Source organism: Equus asinus, chromosome 22, assembly GCF_041296235.1.
Source record: "Equus asinus isolate D_3611 breed Donkey chromosome 22, EquAss-T2T_v2, whole genome shotgun sequence".
In the NCBI taxonomy this organism is placed as follows: Eukaryota; Metazoa; Chordata; class Mammalia; order Perissodactyla; family Equidae; genus Equus; species Equus asinus.
In genome coordinates this window covers 11453303-11470603 of record NC_091811.1, presented here as the reverse complement: position 1 = coordinate 11470603, position 17301 = coordinate 11453303, and the positions used below count along the sequence as shown (strand labels likewise).

The 17301-nt window shown below is 44.5% G+C and overlaps 1 protein-coding gene across 43 annotated transcripts in view; it reads right to left on the bottom strand.

Moving 5' to 3' along the window:
- Window positions 1–17301, bottom strand: part of MICAL3 (microtubule associated monooxygenase, calponin and LIM domain containing 3) — a 188502-nt gene that overhangs the window by 99356 nt on the left and 71845 nt on the right. For all 43 annotated transcript variants that reach the window (XR_011497210.1, XR_011497209.1, XR_011497208.1 and 40 more), the window contains 11 exons: window positions 15111–15451; window positions 13304–13511; window positions 11243–11359; window positions 10734–10835; window positions 10017–10172; window positions 8885–8985; window positions 6297–6554; window positions 5878–5993; window positions 4813–4939; window positions 3720–3816; window positions 1339–1486 (listed from right to left, as the gene is read on the bottom strand). Coding sequence is in view for 38 of the 43 variants with exons in the window: in XM_070495267.1 (XP_070351368.1) it covers window positions 1339–1486; window positions 3720–3816; window positions 4813–4939; window positions 5878–5993; window positions 6297–6554; window positions 8885–8985; window positions 10017–10172; window positions 10734–10835; window positions 11243–11359; window positions 13304–13511; window positions 15111–15374 (1694 nt within the window). In the remaining 5 variants the exon portion in view is untranslated. The remainder of the gene's footprint in view (window positions 1–1338; window positions 1487–3719; window positions 3817–4812; window positions 4940–5877; window positions 5994–6296; window positions 6555–8884; window positions 8986–10016; window positions 10173–10733; window positions 10836–11242; window positions 11360–13303; window positions 13512–15110; window positions 15452–17301) is intronic.

Sequence of the window (17301 nt, the reverse complement as noted above, 5' to 3'; positions counted from 1 at the left end):
GCATTAACCTGACTCATGGCAGTTTTTCATTTTTTAAAATTGCTTTTCTCTGTAGATTAAGCCTGCTAAACCATAGAGGCCGCATCCTGAATGAAGTCATTGTAGTCTAAACAGTGCCACGTGACCTACTCACTGGTTTGTGTTCTGTCACAAGAAAATCCCCCAGACCTTCTGCAGGCGGCCTTTGGTCAGGTCTACTGGGAATGTGTCCCCTCACCCAACACGACCCCCCGCCCCCACCTGCCTTCCCTCTGGAAGAGAACTGATTCACCTGGCCCTTCCTCTACAGCACTTCTGTGCCACTGGTCATAATCCTCCCGAAGCTGCTCCCCGATACCCCCTCTCCTGGTAGGGCGATAAGCCCTCCTTTCACCTGCCTTTTGCCAACCTCTGCAGGAGCTAAGGGACAGAAGCACCAGAGGTCAGTTATCTTTATCGAAGCGAATCAGAAATTCCCATTCCTGAACCACACTATGCAAGGCTATTTTTACTAGCTGTTGCCTCATTAATTTATAATCTAATAAAAACAGGGACTAGGGTCTTTGAGAATTCCTTAAGCAACCATTAAAACAAAAAACACACAAAAATTGGGCCCTTAAATGGGCCTGATGATAAAAGGACAGGCAGCCAAACTAATTCAACAAACTCTGCCTTTGTTTCTGCATCTTCCTGTTTGGTGCCCACAGGAAGGAGGCCTACGGGGGAAATCTGAGCACCCTGGCTGCCACGGCCACCTGGTCACCGAATTGTCCTAATTCTGCACGTGGGTGAGTAAAGAACGACCAGAAGACATGTTACCAATGTACATGGGTAAGGTAACCTGAGTTTTGGGGGCGTGAGAGAGTATGTTTGCAAAAAGTGCCATCCTTTACCAAAGAAAGGGGAGCCACTGGAAATTGGGGGAGGACTCACTTTTCTGTTTTGTTGGTGGTGACATATTTGCCTTTCGCCAGCCAAATGTTCCAGCCAGCTTTTCCTCATGACCATCAGCATTTGAGAGATGGCTGGCTGAAGTGAAGAGTTCAACCTGGGGCCAATCAACAGAGTTTTCCTTTGTGTAGAGTTAAGAGGCCCAGGTGGGCGCTAAAGCCAGCTTCTGACCTTCTGAGTGCAGTGATTTTAGAAACTCAGCTAGTCACTCCGGGGCTGAACTACGTAATGCTTGACATAAAGAGTTTTAAATATAACCACATCAAAATTAATGACTGTCTTCTAGAGAAAGTATCTTACTATGTATCTCATTCTAGGAAAATGTACAAAATTTGGCTATTTGAGAGCAGTGTGCCCTGAGATCCTTCAGGAATACAAAATGAAACACAGAGTCTGGTCACAACTTACATCAGATCGGGGCGGTATCTGTGGATAATCGCACACAGGGCCAGGCCACTTTTCCAAGACATGGTGAGGTCTGTCACATTCACCCCTGCGTAGCCATCGGTCTGCCTCTGGCACCAACCCAGCAGTTTGCTTGAACGAGCTACAGACTCTAAAACAAGAAAAGTATTGTTGGAAGTGTAGTCACTGAGTAGCACTGAGGATCCTCTGTAGTATACATATCCAGTTTGAAAAATTACTGAAGGTAGGGATAAAATAGTTGTCACCGGTTTTCAAAAGTAAGAAGCTATGTGACTGGTATCCTGATAGTGGAATTTTAGGTAGACAAGAAACTACAGATTTACCCAGACTCCGAGGTCACGTCTATCTCCCTAACAGATGGATAAGTCACACCAGGTTGTTTGGACCTGCTCAGGCTGAAGCCCAGTGTCCTGCGGTGCTCTGGTCACCGATTTACATGGCAGAGCACCGTCTCCAGAGGCTGTCACCCCCACCTGCAGTGCTTCTATCGTTCCCCTGGAGAGTTGTGCGGCAGCTGGCAGGGGAAGCTCCCTTCCTTCGAGGTAAACTGGGAGGCTTAGGGCAGAGAAGCCTCCATTCCACCCAGCAGCACAGCAAACCAGTAGCGAACAAAGCCCTGCTTGCACCCTTGCGCAGGTGCTGAGCCACCTGCCAAGAGAAGACACTATACGATGACACTGGCCTGGCCAAGTCCCCCAGACCAGACGAACCTGGGTACTCTCGATTATAGATGATCACATCTTGAAAAACTGAATACGTAAACACATACACTTGGATGTTTTCTAGTTCATCCATATGTCTTCTATAACATGAAGAGCTTTTATGAAAATCCGTTTGTCTTACAACATCAGAAAAGCTCTGATATGGAGCATTCAGAAGAATCTGTGAACTTGTATTTGTGACCAAGAAAGTCTGCTACCTTAGTTTAGGCAGCTGAAAATATTTAACCTTGGACTAAGTCATTTAGTAATTTGTGAACATAAGATAAAAACCTCATATCATAAAAACCCTATTTAAGTCTTTCAGTGAAAATGTATTTTGAAACTATACAGTGTCATCCTGGTGTCATCATTGTAAATCTCTTGGCTTCAGAAATTAACTCTATTCTGAAGTCTCCTAAGTCTGTATATTCATCAATCCAATACATATTGGGCAACTTCAATATTCCAGGCTCTAAAATAATAGTGAACAAAGATACATTCTCTGCTTTCAAGGAGAAGAGATCCTAACAGAGAAAGACAAAAATGTTTCCAACTGCCTGTTGGTCATCATATTCATCTTGATAGCCCAAGAGCATATCAAATTCAGACTGTCAAAGCAGAACTGGAACGTTTTTACTCTCCCGTTTCCTTGTTCAGACTGATGGCAGCACGATTCACAACTACCTTTTGACCCAAAGCACAACCAAGCTGCCAATGCCTTTTGATTCTGGGTCCTTAATATTCTTTCTCTCACATAATTAATACCGGCATTAACAAAATGGCTGCCGTTTTTGACCACTCACTATATGCCAGGCATTGCAGTACAGAATGCTTATAATGTGAGGTGGATATTTGTTACCCCTGTTTCATAGACAAGGAAACCGAAGTTCAGAGATGCTACATAACCTGTTCAAGCCCACGCGATTCACAAATGGCAGAGCTTGGACTGGGACCCAGGTGCACCTGGCCCCAAAGTCACAGTTCTTCTTGCTCCACTGCCTTTTCCCTTCTCCATCCTCAGCGTCAACACCAGATTGAGGCTCCACCACTTTCAGCTTGACTATTGCAACATACTTCCAACTAGGCCCCTGCCTTTGGCATTTCCCTTCTCCATCCTATCTTACAGGTAGCTGATCAGGTATACTCATGTCACTCTCCTTTTAAAAAAAATCTTCAGGGGCCCTTCAATGAACACAAAATATGGAATGGCCTTTATTTCCATCACTGTATCATAACAATGTTGTAGTACTTAGCTAAAATGCTACGGCTTCTTCCATAAAAACCTTAGTTGGCATGTGTGTGCTCATTCTCCCTGTCTCTCTCAACAGCATCGGTATCTGATTTCTCTATACTCTCATAACACCTTAGACCGAGGTTTCTCAACCTCCATGTTACTGCTATTTTTGGCTGGGTAATTTTTTATTGTGGGAGCTGACTTGCGCACATGGGAGGTTTGGCAGCATCCCTGGATGCCAGCAGCCACCCCCATCATGACAAACAAAAATGTCTCCAGACACCACCAAATATCCTCTGGGGGCAAAATGACCTCTGGTTGAGAACAACTGCCTTACGCAGTACTGTGCACACTGACAGCTCAACAAATAAGTACAGACTTCTCTGTACAGGTTACCTGGATTTCAAAAGGCCATTACCAGAACTCACCATTGCGTATCAACTTTGGGGTAGTTCGGGAATTCACCAGGTTCTCCATTTCCAGATGAATATCTTTTGTTTCTCCAGTATCATATAAATGGCGCACCTGGAAGAAAGATAAAAAGTCATAAAGAGGGAAGATCAAATACCAAGTAACAAATTCCCACCTGAGAGCAGAATGACTGAGAGGAAAGACTGGGACAGCAGGTCGGGCAGTTCAGACAGAATTACGATGATGACCTTTAAATCCTTTCTGGAATGCAGAGGGGCTACATATAAGCAAATACATAGTAACTGTAATAAGTTGTGCTAAAAACTAGCTACTCAGCCAGGAAGTCCCTTTGATAGTCTTTGTTGGATCATCAATGCTGCCCATCGGCAGCAGGCTTCATGGACGCCTTAGGGACCACACACAAATACAGAGGTGTAAAGGTGTAAACTTCAGGTAGAAAGTGAGTAACAAATTACACTAGAACATAGGCCAATAAATTGAGTGGGCTGCTTTCTGAAAACTGTTGAGCTCTTTGGGATCATTATGCTTTATGAAATGTCACTCTAGTGTACTAATAAGGCTTTAGATATTCTGAGAAATAGCACAGAAGTACAAAAAACAGACCAATGATGTCTTCTACTTGTAGAGAGTGTCTGACCTTTCAAAGTTCTTTCAAGTGAACAGTCTCACTTGCCCCATGGCGACCCCATGAGCAGCAGGCATTATCGCCTCCCTTTAGAGGTGAAGTGAAACGACCAGTCCAAGTCACAAGTGAGTGGTGGGTGATGGCAGCGCAAGTCACAGCTCCTGACTAGTGAACAAGTGCTGCTTCCCTCACAACCTGCAATCTGAATTAGGAGGCCTGCGATAAAGTCCGGAATCCATCATTTCTGTCACATTTGGTCTTCAACAACTGTCTGCCTCAGCAGCTGGCTCATTCTGCTGATGGGAAATAACACCTATTTTCGCCAATTCAGAGAGCATCTATTTGGATTATGAAAGAAGTGTTGTGTATATGTTTCATATTAATAGATACATTTCAATACTTCAGAGGTCTGATCGGCCCTGAAAATGGGCCCAGATATAGATGACCGACTGGAAGGCTCTTACCTGGCTTGGCCGGAGGAAGTTGACGTTAATATTGGGATATCTGGTGACAGGGTCTATGCTGTATTGGCTGAAGTTTTTACTCACATTCTCAGGGGTGGTCTGGGGCAGCAACCTATAAATACTCTCCCTGCAATAACACACAACAATATAAACAGGCATCACAAACATCTCCCCTCCCTTGACAATATTTCCATTTTATCTGAAGGATATGACAAATCCTCATCCTTGACCAGTTTCCTCCAATCCTACAACAGCCCTTGATTCCACAGGCACTGGACTGGCTAAGGGCTAGAAGAGCAAATACACTGCTGGGGGCAGGGATAAAAAGCCGGATTCTAATTTAAAAAGCAACAAATTTCTGTTTTGTTTCTCAAGTATGCCAATATTTAATTTTTAAGAAAATCACAGATGAAAAAAGAACTTCCCACCAAATTTACCCAGAGCACCTTAAGTAACAGACTTAAAATGACACCAACCACCAATTTCACCCAGGAAATCTTACTTCTCTAGTTTTTCTGGTCACGGCATTTGTTCCTCATCAGCAAGCAAATCCTAGGAGTCTTACCTCATTTGCAATAATCAGCTTCAAAATATCTGACATTTGGGAGTCTGAGAAACGTGACGAGCAGTTCAGTGTTTTCCTTTGAATTCAGTCCCATTTAACTTCCTCTCTGATGTCAGTCAGCCCCCGCCCACCATGCTGACTCCATCCCTGCATGTGTTTCTAGTTGACAGAGCACGTAAGGTACTACTGTTTGTATCTGGTTGTGCAGCTGTCTTAGAGGAATCAGACGCCATCCCTCAGTGGTACAAAGATCCAGGTACCATTTGTCAGTAACGACTTTAACTTGGAAAGGGATAAGAGAAGAGCACTTACATTAGATGATCTTTAAATTTCTATGATTTTATGAATAACTATCTTGCCTTTCCTTTCTTAAATATGAAAACATCTTTAATTAAGAAAGGGAAAGAGAGAAGGGAGAAAGAGCCTGGATTCTGCCTGAAGACCCAACCACCTGTCACTCCTAGTTTTCTCACAGAAGGACCCCTGCTACTTTCCATTACCTCTCTGCTAGGACTTCCAGGGGGCTTGTTCCTAGAGACCAACTTCGTACCATCCAGGCAGAGTCCATAGCAGCTAAAAAGCCCCGGGCTATTCCTGTTCCCATTGGCCAAAAAGGCTATGAAGGAGAGAGAAAACAAAGAATTAAAATAAATTACCTTCGAGAGTAGTTTTTGGCAACTGTTCAGATACTGGACTTCTCTACTTCACAAACTGGGAGAAGGGCAAGTCACAAAAGTTGCTGAATTCCCAGGAACACAGGGCTCCCCGCGGCCTGCAGTCCTCGCCCACTTCCTGCTGTGACTCCTGCTTACCTAAGCCACACAACGCTGCAGACACTCGTTTCACAGCCCGGGATACCCAGATTTGTTCCTAATTATTATTGCCTCTACTCTAAGGTGCTGACATCCTTAACACTCACCTCCAGGAGGCTGTCCCCAACCAGAGCCACTAATAATTGGTGTCCATTCTGCTCACGCACTAAGGCGGCGTTCTCGGAGGCATACATACAAGTGAAGTCAAACATGGCCACGTCGGGCTGCCCATAGTGATTGATGGCAAAATCCAGAGATGGCAGCTGCTGCTGGGTGGAAAAGTCTGCTGCCTCCCTGGCATAGCTCAGCAGAGCCTCTTGGTCCACATTTTCCCGGGAAAGCAAGAGCTCTGTGTCGGCGTAGTCCTGTTTCCAGAGAGAGAAGAGTCTCGATGGCACAGCCCAGATAAGGATGTCCAGCCTAGCCACCCAGAGCTGTACTACCTGTGTTAGAGAGAACCTGGTTTCACAGCCTTTCCCTTCTCCCTGAAGTGATTTCATATCCCAAAGTAAGTCTTTTACACAAATTAAAAAGATAGGGGCAGGCCCCGTGGCTGAGTGGTTGAGTTCGTGCCCTCCGCTTTGGCGGCCCAGGGTTTCACTGGTTTAGATCCTGGGCATGGACATGGCACCGCTCATCAGGCCATGCTGAGGCATCATCCCACATGCCCCAACTACAAAATACACAACTATGTACCTGGGGGCTTTGGGGAGAAAAAGGAAAAATAAAATCTTAAAAAAATAAAAAGAAAAGGAGCAAAGCTGTTTCTAAAGCACAGGCTTTGCTGCCTAAAAACACAGTCCCAGCCTTCTAGTTACTTGGAGCAAGTCACTACTTTGACCCTGTCCATCCACCTCGTGGGGTTGTTTTGAATACCAAATAAAACAATTTACGTGATGGTACTTTGTAAACTGAAGAAGCATTTTGCCGTTTATATTATTATCAGCAATCATTATCTTCCAGGTAGCAAATAGCTTTTGGCAACTGGGACCACATGAAGGACTAAGGAAGAACCCGAAAGCTTTAGGTGCCAAAAAGACGTGGAGGGAGGAGCAATAGCAGTCCAGGGGCTGGGAAGAAATACACTGAAGATGGAACAGAGGTTTTCAGAATAACACATAAGATTCTGAAAGGCTCCAGAGAAACCCACCAAGAAAGAGAAGCTCATGAGAGAAAAAAGCTTTCCACCTAAAGGACTGGACAACTCCTTTTCTGTTTGGAGGCTCCTGGCTACTGAGCCAAGTCTACTCTCCTAAAGTGGAGCCTCAGGTTTCCAAGTGCCCTGATGGCACTTTCAGCCACCACTACAAGATGTTAAAAGCCAAAACACAAACACTTGAGTTGGTCCTGGAAACAGCGTTTGTTCAACATTAAGTGGCCACAATAGGTTTAATATTTAGCAGCACACACAGAAGGCATGGCCCTTGCCCTCTAAAAGAATGAATAAAAAGGAAAAGTAAATCAGGTCTTGGCATTCTAGATTATTCCTAAATAATTTCAACTGATAACTATAATTCTGCCTAAGATGATAGATTTAAGTCTTAACTTAGTCCCAAGGCACACCACTGGGCTCAGTGGCCATTCCTTATTGATAAAGCATCCAACCATATACATCTTGCTTGGCTTTTGGTAGAATGTGCTGTACAGACCGCTTTGTCTTGTTTCCCCTGATACATAAAGGACCACGAAGCTGAGAAACAGATACAGGGTTCACGGGTGGGAAGGAGACTGTGCTGCAGGCACGTGCTCATCAGCTCACCCCTACACTGCTCTCAGATAACACAGTTGTGTAATTCAGACTGAAGTGACTTGATTCATCACCACCCTGAAACCCAGCTGTGAGCCTGTGGTAAGAACTGTACAGGCTTGAATCAGCACACATGGTGCCTCTTCCAGCCATCTCATCGCACAGGGACAGCAGTGCTCACATTCAGACCAAGGAAACCAAAGAAGACTTAAAGAAACTCTCCTTAAGGAACCATCCACCCTGTGGTTCTCTGACTTCATATTCAGATCATCATCTCAGGAAATACCATACAATGAGTCACCTGGTAAGAAGCTGAGCTGCACCTGACTCAGGATGGACAATAAGCCCTTATTGTTAGGTCATAAAGAGGTCTAAATACGCCCTGTCCAGTCAGTGTTGCCTGGACCTCTGACAGCCATGTCTGCAGTAAAACCACAATCATTCTCAGGCTCCCATCAACACCAGTTATTGCTTCTGGGTAAAACTCCCTTCCCTCTATCACCTGCTCCCAAAAGACAACCTACCAAATACCAACCAATAACCAGTCATAGATAGAATTCACTACAATCACAAACAAAATGACCTAAAATTAAATCAAATATTTAACACAAAATGATATCTGAGATTTGCTCTGAAAGAATCCAGGGGCGGGAATGGGGAGTGGGTTGGGGCACCACTGAAACAATACTGGCCAAGTTAGATAATGGGCACATAGGGTTCATTATACAATTCTCTCTACTTTTGTTTACACTTGAAAATTTCCATAATAAAAGATTTTTTAAAGTTACATTAAAAAACATTAGAGGAGTACATGTTCCCAGGAGATGAGTTAGGTGGTCATTTTCATTCCCTCGCAGGAAAACTCATCAGACAAGAAAATTCTTTCTCTTGGTGACCACGTTAACCAGTACAACATAAAATGTGGTTTGAAAGAAAGCCATAACTCACATGCAGTATCACCCCTTTGTCCAGTAAACTCTGCTTTTTGGCTGTCATAACGAAATAGTGCGTGTCATCTTTATAGTAGACGATGTTCTCCAAGTCGATACCTGTAACCAGAAAACAAAAGCGTGCATACAGGGGTTTGCTGAAATGAAGGGACATTAGGGCAGAAGAAAGACTGTCCATGGGTCCACCAAGACCAGGGCTATAAAACTCCAGGGAGGAAAAGAGAAAATTAAAAAAAGACACTTGAGCCGAGGCTCTAGCACATTCAATTCATGACAAGAGGGGAGCTGTCTGCCCTGACACTGCTCTCTAACTCACTGGACACACCAAGTTACCCTAAAGACAATGATCAAGACAAGCAGAAAGATAAAGATGGGAAGAAAAAGAAAGGTTAACCTCTAGTAAGAGGGTTTGGGTTAGCTCTCAGGTTAAACCTCTTTGATAGTCATCAAGGCAACTGAGGGAAATGTCCTAGACTCTTAAGGACAGGACACACAACTAAATATCGGGAAACGGAGAGTGAACTATCGACTTTTTAATTCAATTAATCTAAAAAATAGATGCAATGGACAGAAATCATGTTCTAGAAAACAGAGAATTGGAATTTGCTGCACATTTTTGTTGCAGCGAAATATCTAAGTTAATCTATTCAAAAGCTGTCACACGACAATCTCACTCCTATCTAGCATGTGGTTTGCTTCAGGACCAAACTGGAACTCAGGAGGAAGACTACATACTCAATGCCTGAAGTCAGGTTCTCAATAAACCAGAGAACTCCCAACCAACAGCTTACATCACCAAGCACCATCACTGAGAGCGATGGCACAGAGGAAGGGGCTGGAGAAGAGTTGGTAGAAGGCAAAACAAACACTTAAAACAAACAGATAAGTAAAAACCAAAACCAGAGCAGCCCAGCCCAGCCACTGTGATGAGGATGAAGAATCCTGGAGTAGGAGACAAGCGATGTGGAAGGCATTACGCTAGGAACAAAGTATGGGAGTGAAGAATGAGCAGAGTGCAAACAGCACAACAATAACCCCAATGACCACCCATCCCTCAAACTCTCCAGAGAAAAATCACAAGTGGTTATTTAAACTTCTATCCTTATTGCTTTGGAGGCATCTACACCAACCTGTGGCTTCCCTCAGTTGCTGGAAAAATTTTTGGTTGAAAATAAAAGCCACACCACTGATCTCTTCCACTTTGGCTTCTGCTGTTGTATTTCTGTTAATAAAATTTGCTGTAATGGCAATGGCCAGTTTGCCACGAAATTCTTTGCGACGAAATCCTGGAAGGAAAGAAATTTTCAGAGGTAGCAATAGCTGGCTAGAGAAGAAGGAAGATCACTTCAAACAGGAGGAGTGTTGATGAAGGCATTGGGAACGTGGGGAGTGGGAATCAATGGGAAAATCTGGGGGCAGCTCTTCTCTATCCGAAAATAAAGTATTTACCTTCCAAAGAACATAACAATTCAGGAAAGAAGTCAACGTCTCCCACACACTAATAAACAATTTGAAATCTGAGTGGCCAGAATATTACTCAGTACTAGGGATTCCATGAAAAAAAAAGGGAAGCCACCTGCTCATTCAACTTAGATTTAATCCTGCAGTGCCAACTGCTCAAAGTTTAGCTTGTCTCCTAGCACCCCAACAAGAGTGCCCTATAAGAAGTAACCCAAGAACCAGTTGGCTAAGGGAAGGCTGGGGCCTGTCATTCAATTAGAATAGGTAGCACACATATGCAGACTCTTAGGAGTGTGGACTCTGATGATACAAACTCTCACACCAGGGTTGGAAGAGGGTCACCCTTCACTCTGCTATGAACCAGGTAAAGCAGCATTGACCAATACCTTCCAAGGTGTTCCTCCGGCCATCCCCTCCGATGATCACTTCAAATTCGTACTCCGATACAGGATGAGTTTTGGGGTGCACTAGTGCCCGCCAACCTATCCCTGTAGACCAAAGTCAAAATGAAGGTCACTACCCACACCTTATTCATATATCTAAGATATCTCTAGATATTCTGGTAGGCAGACTGCACAACATCCCAAGCCAAAAACACTAGGTGTAAAAGCATGGGATACAAACCCACAGAAACAAGGAAGCCTTGAAGAAGGCTCACAAAGGAAGGGTCCCCATCATACGATTTTCTACAATGAATACTGCAATTGTTGCAGTGCTGCAATGTTTAATACTATGCCAAAGGCCTTCTCATTCAGTAAAAAGTTCCTCAAAGACACAGGCCACACAAATGGAAAAGCCCCTTGAACTAGTTCTGAAAACAACCTGCAGATTCCTACAGTTTTCTCCCTCATTCACTGCCCTTTAATCCCTCCCTTATTTGTCCAATCCAACTCACGTTCATTTTCTTGGTCCTCAGGAGGCTGTACAAGTCCTTGGAATTCCACATTGACATGGATTTCAATGCCTAGGATCAAGGCTACTTTCAAAAGTATTAGTTGAAGCTGACGGATGCCTGGGTAAACAAAGAGATTACACAAGTAGGGGCACACTGAAAAGAGAGTACTTGTCAGCGGTCACTGCTCACGTTCCCACCTGCCCACCTATGCAGAGTTTATTCAGATTCTCAAAGCCTCCTGTAGCAGGAGACATTTTTGAAGTCATGTTCCATAGCTTCCTTCTTTTCTAAGGGCAAATATAATTCAGTGCAAGAGATGTTCTGGAGAGACACACAAGGCCATGCCCGCCTCTTGGGTTAGGTGTTCAAAACCACCAAAAGATCTGAGACAACATGAGATGGTGGCCAATAGGAGACTCTCCTTTCCATCTCCCCCTGATTCAGTCAGAGCCACAATTCAGCAGAATCTACACTCCTGACAGGACACAGTACTTACCACAGAAGGCAGAAGATGTGCGCTCACAGGTGTGCTTTCCAGTCTGACACAAAGGGGCTGCTGTACTGCTCCCCAGGATTCCCACAGCATCTCTTTCATCCTACTACCTCACTGACTTTCACACATCCTTACAGGGTGAGAACGGGACGCCTCAATCCAACCTTAGTCTCTTGTCATTGCCCCTCCCACCACTGGTCTACAGTTGCAGAAACCAAGGCTCAAAATGATTGAAAATCTTGCTCATTATCATAGTGAGATTTATTTATTTGTTCCATGTCCAGTGAGTATCTACCAAGTGCCAGACATGGCAGCAGCCCCAGGTATACTCAGATAAAAATCTAGCCCTTGATGTAGGACCATCTCAGCTCCAGGATAAATCCTGCCACACAGAAGGCAGACAAATCCACTGAATTAAAGACCCTTGGTCCCCTCTTAAGACCAATCCTACCTGCAGTCTGTGAGTAATCTGCTCACAGGACATGCAAATCCTCCTCTAAGTCATCTTGGTCATCTTTCCCAGGTTACCACAACCACCACCCTTCTGAGTCACACTCCCAAAGACTCATTAATCCCATGCTAGCACACACTTTCTATTTGCAGACAACTGGGTTCCAAGATGCTTTACACATTAAAGCCTGATGGATGGGCAGAGTGCTTCCTCTGCCAGTGGAATGGGGCAGCTTTTGGCCACTGTTTGATAAACTGGCACAACCGCTTCAAACAGCAAAAGGTTCAGTTGTTGAATATATCTACAAGACACATCTGGAGGAGCTCAGAACAAAAGTTCCTTGACAAGCTTCTCTGGAATCATTAATGATGATCAATAAACAAGACTTCGACTTCATAATGTAGATACTGTCTGTTCTGAATTGCTTTTCAGATAGGCCACTCAACAGTCATGAAAATGAAATCACTGGCTCCATTAACTTGTATTTACTCTATGGGATCTCAGAGATGCATAGGTCCAAGCAGAGCATGGAGATGACAAGAGTGTAGCAAGAGCTATCCAGGCTGTAGACCTCATGAGAATCACCTAATCAAAGGAATCCCATTATTGACTTGCCATTCATGACCAAACTAGGAGTCTGCTTCTCCTACAACTGTGGTTTCCCCAGGACTGTGTCTCCATAGCATTTGTTCTTACATTAGTAGAGCATTTATCTTATCACATGACAGAGAGCCATATGCCTTGTGCTTCTTCCACTGGACTAAGAACCACCAAAGGGTCAAGGCCCAAACCAGTCCTCTGTTTCCTAGCCTGGCCCCAACGCCTGCCCCACCCACTGCAAGTGCTCAGTAATAATTCAAGACTTAACTAAGAAATCATTAAGCTAAAGTCACTTCATAGGAGATACCCTGGTAGCTAAGAGTCCTAAGTTACAGAACAAACACATGGCAGCTATTTTGACTCTGAGCAGAGTACGTTTTCTATACAATAGATACTAATGATATCAGAACAAACTGGGCTGTTGTGTATGAATTGCTCAGATAATCTGCCTGTCTCTTTCTACTGAACAAGTGGGTAGGGGGCAGGGGTGGGATCTTACAGAACTGGTTTTACTTACTGATATGGTCAATGGCTCCAGCACAGAACTTGCCATAGAACTTCTTGGCACCCAGACCTCGCAGATCATGTATGGTGAATGGCCAGAGATGCAAGACATTGTTGCGGGAGAAGGCATCTCGTTTCTCAATAACGACCACCTTAGCTCCCAATAAGGATAAGTCAATAGCTGTGCGGAGACCACAGGGGCCAGCTCCAATGATGAGACACTGAAAAACACAGCTGCTTTCAGGGCATAGGCAGCACCTCTTGAGAAAGCGCACATTTCTATAAAAGTTCCATGATCTCATAACCTTCATTCCCTAAAGTCCCCAAATAGGGCTATTCTCCCCACTACCATGAAACCTTCAAACCCATCTGGGTCATAGCAGTGCATCTGCAATGCTCGAGAGAAAAGCTGATGATTGCTATGGACAGATCAGACTCTTCATCATCAGTGCTGGATGTAAGGCCAGCACACGTTTGCCTTGTAGGCCTGCACCATATTTCAACAAACGATTTGAAAATCACATCCCATCTTTCATCAATAGGAGGAGACAATTTGGAAGGTCTGTAAGTCAAGGGGATTGCTGTCCAAGGACAGACATACATTATTAAATACATAGTTCAGGCAATCAGAGTCCTGGAATGGGTCTACCACTCAATGATTCTCAGGAGTCAATTTTCAAGAGCCAAAGTTCCATGTACTGAAAAGAGTTCTAAAATTACCATCTTTAGACTGAAAGTCCAGGGAAATGGTCTTGAAGGTCCATATTCTAGAGAAGTAGGTGACACTGGACACTTACCTTAACTAACTGGCATTGCATGTGCAGAACAAAAGAAAGATGCAATGCTTTTGGCTTTGAATTCTCTTTCTTCTTAATAAAACTCCAGAACTCATAAAAGTCATGCCTTTGAATTTCTCGAATTTTGCTGATGAATATTTACCCAAATGCAAATCTACCAGGGATGGGTGTCTAGGTATCCACACAGGGCAAATTAAAGCTCATGAAAGGACGTTAATGACATAGTCATGAAGCCATTTACAACTTCATTTCCCTGCTAGCTTTTTTCCAAACTTCTCACAGAAGGTGTTCTTATATAAAGAGGAAAGCAGGAGAGGTACTGTTCCTTTTCTACTTCCTCACACCCACCCCTGCACAGGTGACTGAATATCTCAGGTCTTTGCCCAGGCCTACCTGTTTCATGGAAACTATTTCTCTAGATTGTGAAGACAGCAAAAGAAACATTTTGGTTCACAAGGCCCTTGGTTATCAAAACAGACCTTTGGAGTATGGATGAAAAGAGGTCTGAAGCCTGCCAATCCTCAGTTGGCAAATACAATCTATACCCTACTAGTTACTGAGTATGGAATGATGGCTTTGTAAAGATGACATGGCAAGCACCACAAAGCCATGTTCAGATAAGATGCTAACAGGGCTTGGGTAGTCCTTTGGCTAAGTGACCTGCATCCTCCTAGCAGCAGGAGATTCAAAACAGAGCCTCACAAAATAAGAAATTCCTACCCTACTTGACTTTAGGGTTGTTCTGAGATAGCTGAAACTTGAATGTTCAATATGTGAACACAGGCAATAAGAATAGGATCTGGCACACAGAACAGTCAAATGAACATAGGCAACGGATCCACAAAATTTCAACAAGGTATAAGCTTGACTTGCTATACAAGGTGGTGGCTAGACTCTGCCTAGTTCTCACCCAGTCTGCCTCTACTCAATCCTTTTCTTTGGCCCACCTCTACTCAAACTCTTTTCTTTTCTGGTTAAATCTTAGGTCAGTGATCCCAGGCCTGAGGGCAGCCAAACCCTCACCTTGGTGTTGGCGCATGCTTTCCCCTTTTTGTAGTCCTTGTGGCTGCCCCGTTTGTCCAGCTTTGCCCAGAGGGCTTTGGCTTTCCAGTAGTTAAGCTTGGACTTGAGTTTGTGATAAAAGGAGCGGTAGTCCTTCGGCTTCAGCTCCAGGTGGTCACAGAGCTCTTGGAAGGCCTTGAGGGTCCCCTTGCAGGTGGTGGCCTGCACAAACCGGTCAAAGAGGAGGTGAGCTCGATTCACCATCTCCTTCTTGCTCTCCTCCATGCCTCCCTACTCTCAGCACCCTCTGACAAAGGGAGCAGTGGGATGGCTGCTGATCCAGCTGACACAGTCACGTTAATCTAACAAAAAGAAAGAAAAAGCAACAGTTAGCAAATCCAAATTTGTATCTATAAACATTTTCTAGGAGACATAACTCTTTCCAAGTGGAGTTCCTCAGTGTCATAGTCATTCTCAGCAAACACACACCACACACCTTCTACACTCCAGCAGTCTCTGGGACATTGGGGATGGAAAGTGAGTAAGACGGTGTTTGCTTTCAAGGACCTTACAGCTTAGTGGGTGAGACAAACTCACGAACAGAATGTTAAATGTAGCAGGCTAAGTGTCATTAGAGCGAGAGGCACAGGGGCTTGGGAACATAGAAGAGCATCTAAATCATAGGGAGGGGTCCTTGTTGAAAATGAACCTCTGAGAAGCGACAGCTGAGTCTCTCAGAATAAATAAGTGTTAGCCAGGCAGGGCAGAAACGCAGGACATGGGAAAGAAAGTAAAATAGGAAGGCTTGTGAGTGAATCTTACACTTGAAAGAGTCAAGACTGATCCCCAGGTTGCCAGCTTAGGCCACTGAGTAAATGGTGACACTAGGCCAACGGATTAAAGACAGAACTCATTTGTGAGGGTAGGGTGGCGAGTTCCGTTTTGGACCTGTTACATTTGAGCTGCCTTAGTGGAGGCGCTCTCTGGGCTGTCTGGTATGAATGTGAAGCTCAGTGGAGTAGCTGGAGCCCCAGCCCCAGATTTGGGAGTCAGTAGCATCCAGGTGGGAATTGAACCTACGAAAGCCGGTAAAATCACACAAGGAGAATCCATGGGAAGAGAAGAGCCCGGGGCTCTGGATGAGAGCTGGGACTCATCCACCTGTAAGGGGCTGGTAGAAAGAGATGAGCTCTCTAAAAAGATGACGAGGCACAGTGGAGAGCAGCAAGGGCGGTGTCACAGAGTCTAGGCAGCACAAAGTCAGCAGGGATTTAAAGGACTGAAAACTCCTGCCACTGCATGTGGCCCGTGGCAGGGTGGGGAGGTTTTACAGCCACTCCACTTTGCCCACAAACTTATTTAACAATAATGGTGATGATGTCTATTCCTTCCACTTATCAAAAACATCCACACACCTACCATCCTACGTTTGCTGGATAGAAGCTTTAAGATGGGAAATGGCACCTTACATGCTCCTTTATCCACCCACTCCTTTGGGTCTGTCTCAACATTTTTCTACCATGTTTTATTTATCATTACCACTTAGAACTATTTTTGGGAAGGAGGAGGTAACCAAAACTAAGCCTTAGCAAGTAATGAGACAAACACTAACATGGCTCTGAGCCCACACCTGTCAGATACTGGTTGCATGAGCCTGAATAACCAGTATAAGTCACTTGGCCTCACTAGGCCTCAATTTTCCCTTGTGTAAGACTAGGAGGTTAGACTGAACCATCTCTAAAACTCTCTTCCAATTCTGAAGTTCTCTGAGTTCAGTGCTGAGAAAATCTTCTCGGTCACAGTACTCATTTCTGGTGCTCTAGTCAGAATGGTTCATCACAGGTGCATCATCAACTTACCATGAAGGTGACAGACAGGACTGCACTGGAAATTTAGTTTAAAGAGGATTTACTCTTGGAGATGGGGAGAGGCAGAGGAAGGAGCTGTTGATCCACTGTGTTCAGGAGGGGCACAGAAGCAAGGAGTGAACCAACCTGAGGGTAGTGGGGGCCCCCAAACTGTATGTGCTGATGAAATAAATTCTCAGAAGACAGACACAGAAGAGACCCATGCTCTGTCCTGAAGCTCTGACACTGAGTCAGCCACTGAGCAACAAAATCCCCCTTCGTGAAGGAGAAATAAAATTCTGCTTCTTCCTACACCTCACCATGATATTATAAGGTTAAACCAAATCAACTGGAGATGTGTCAAG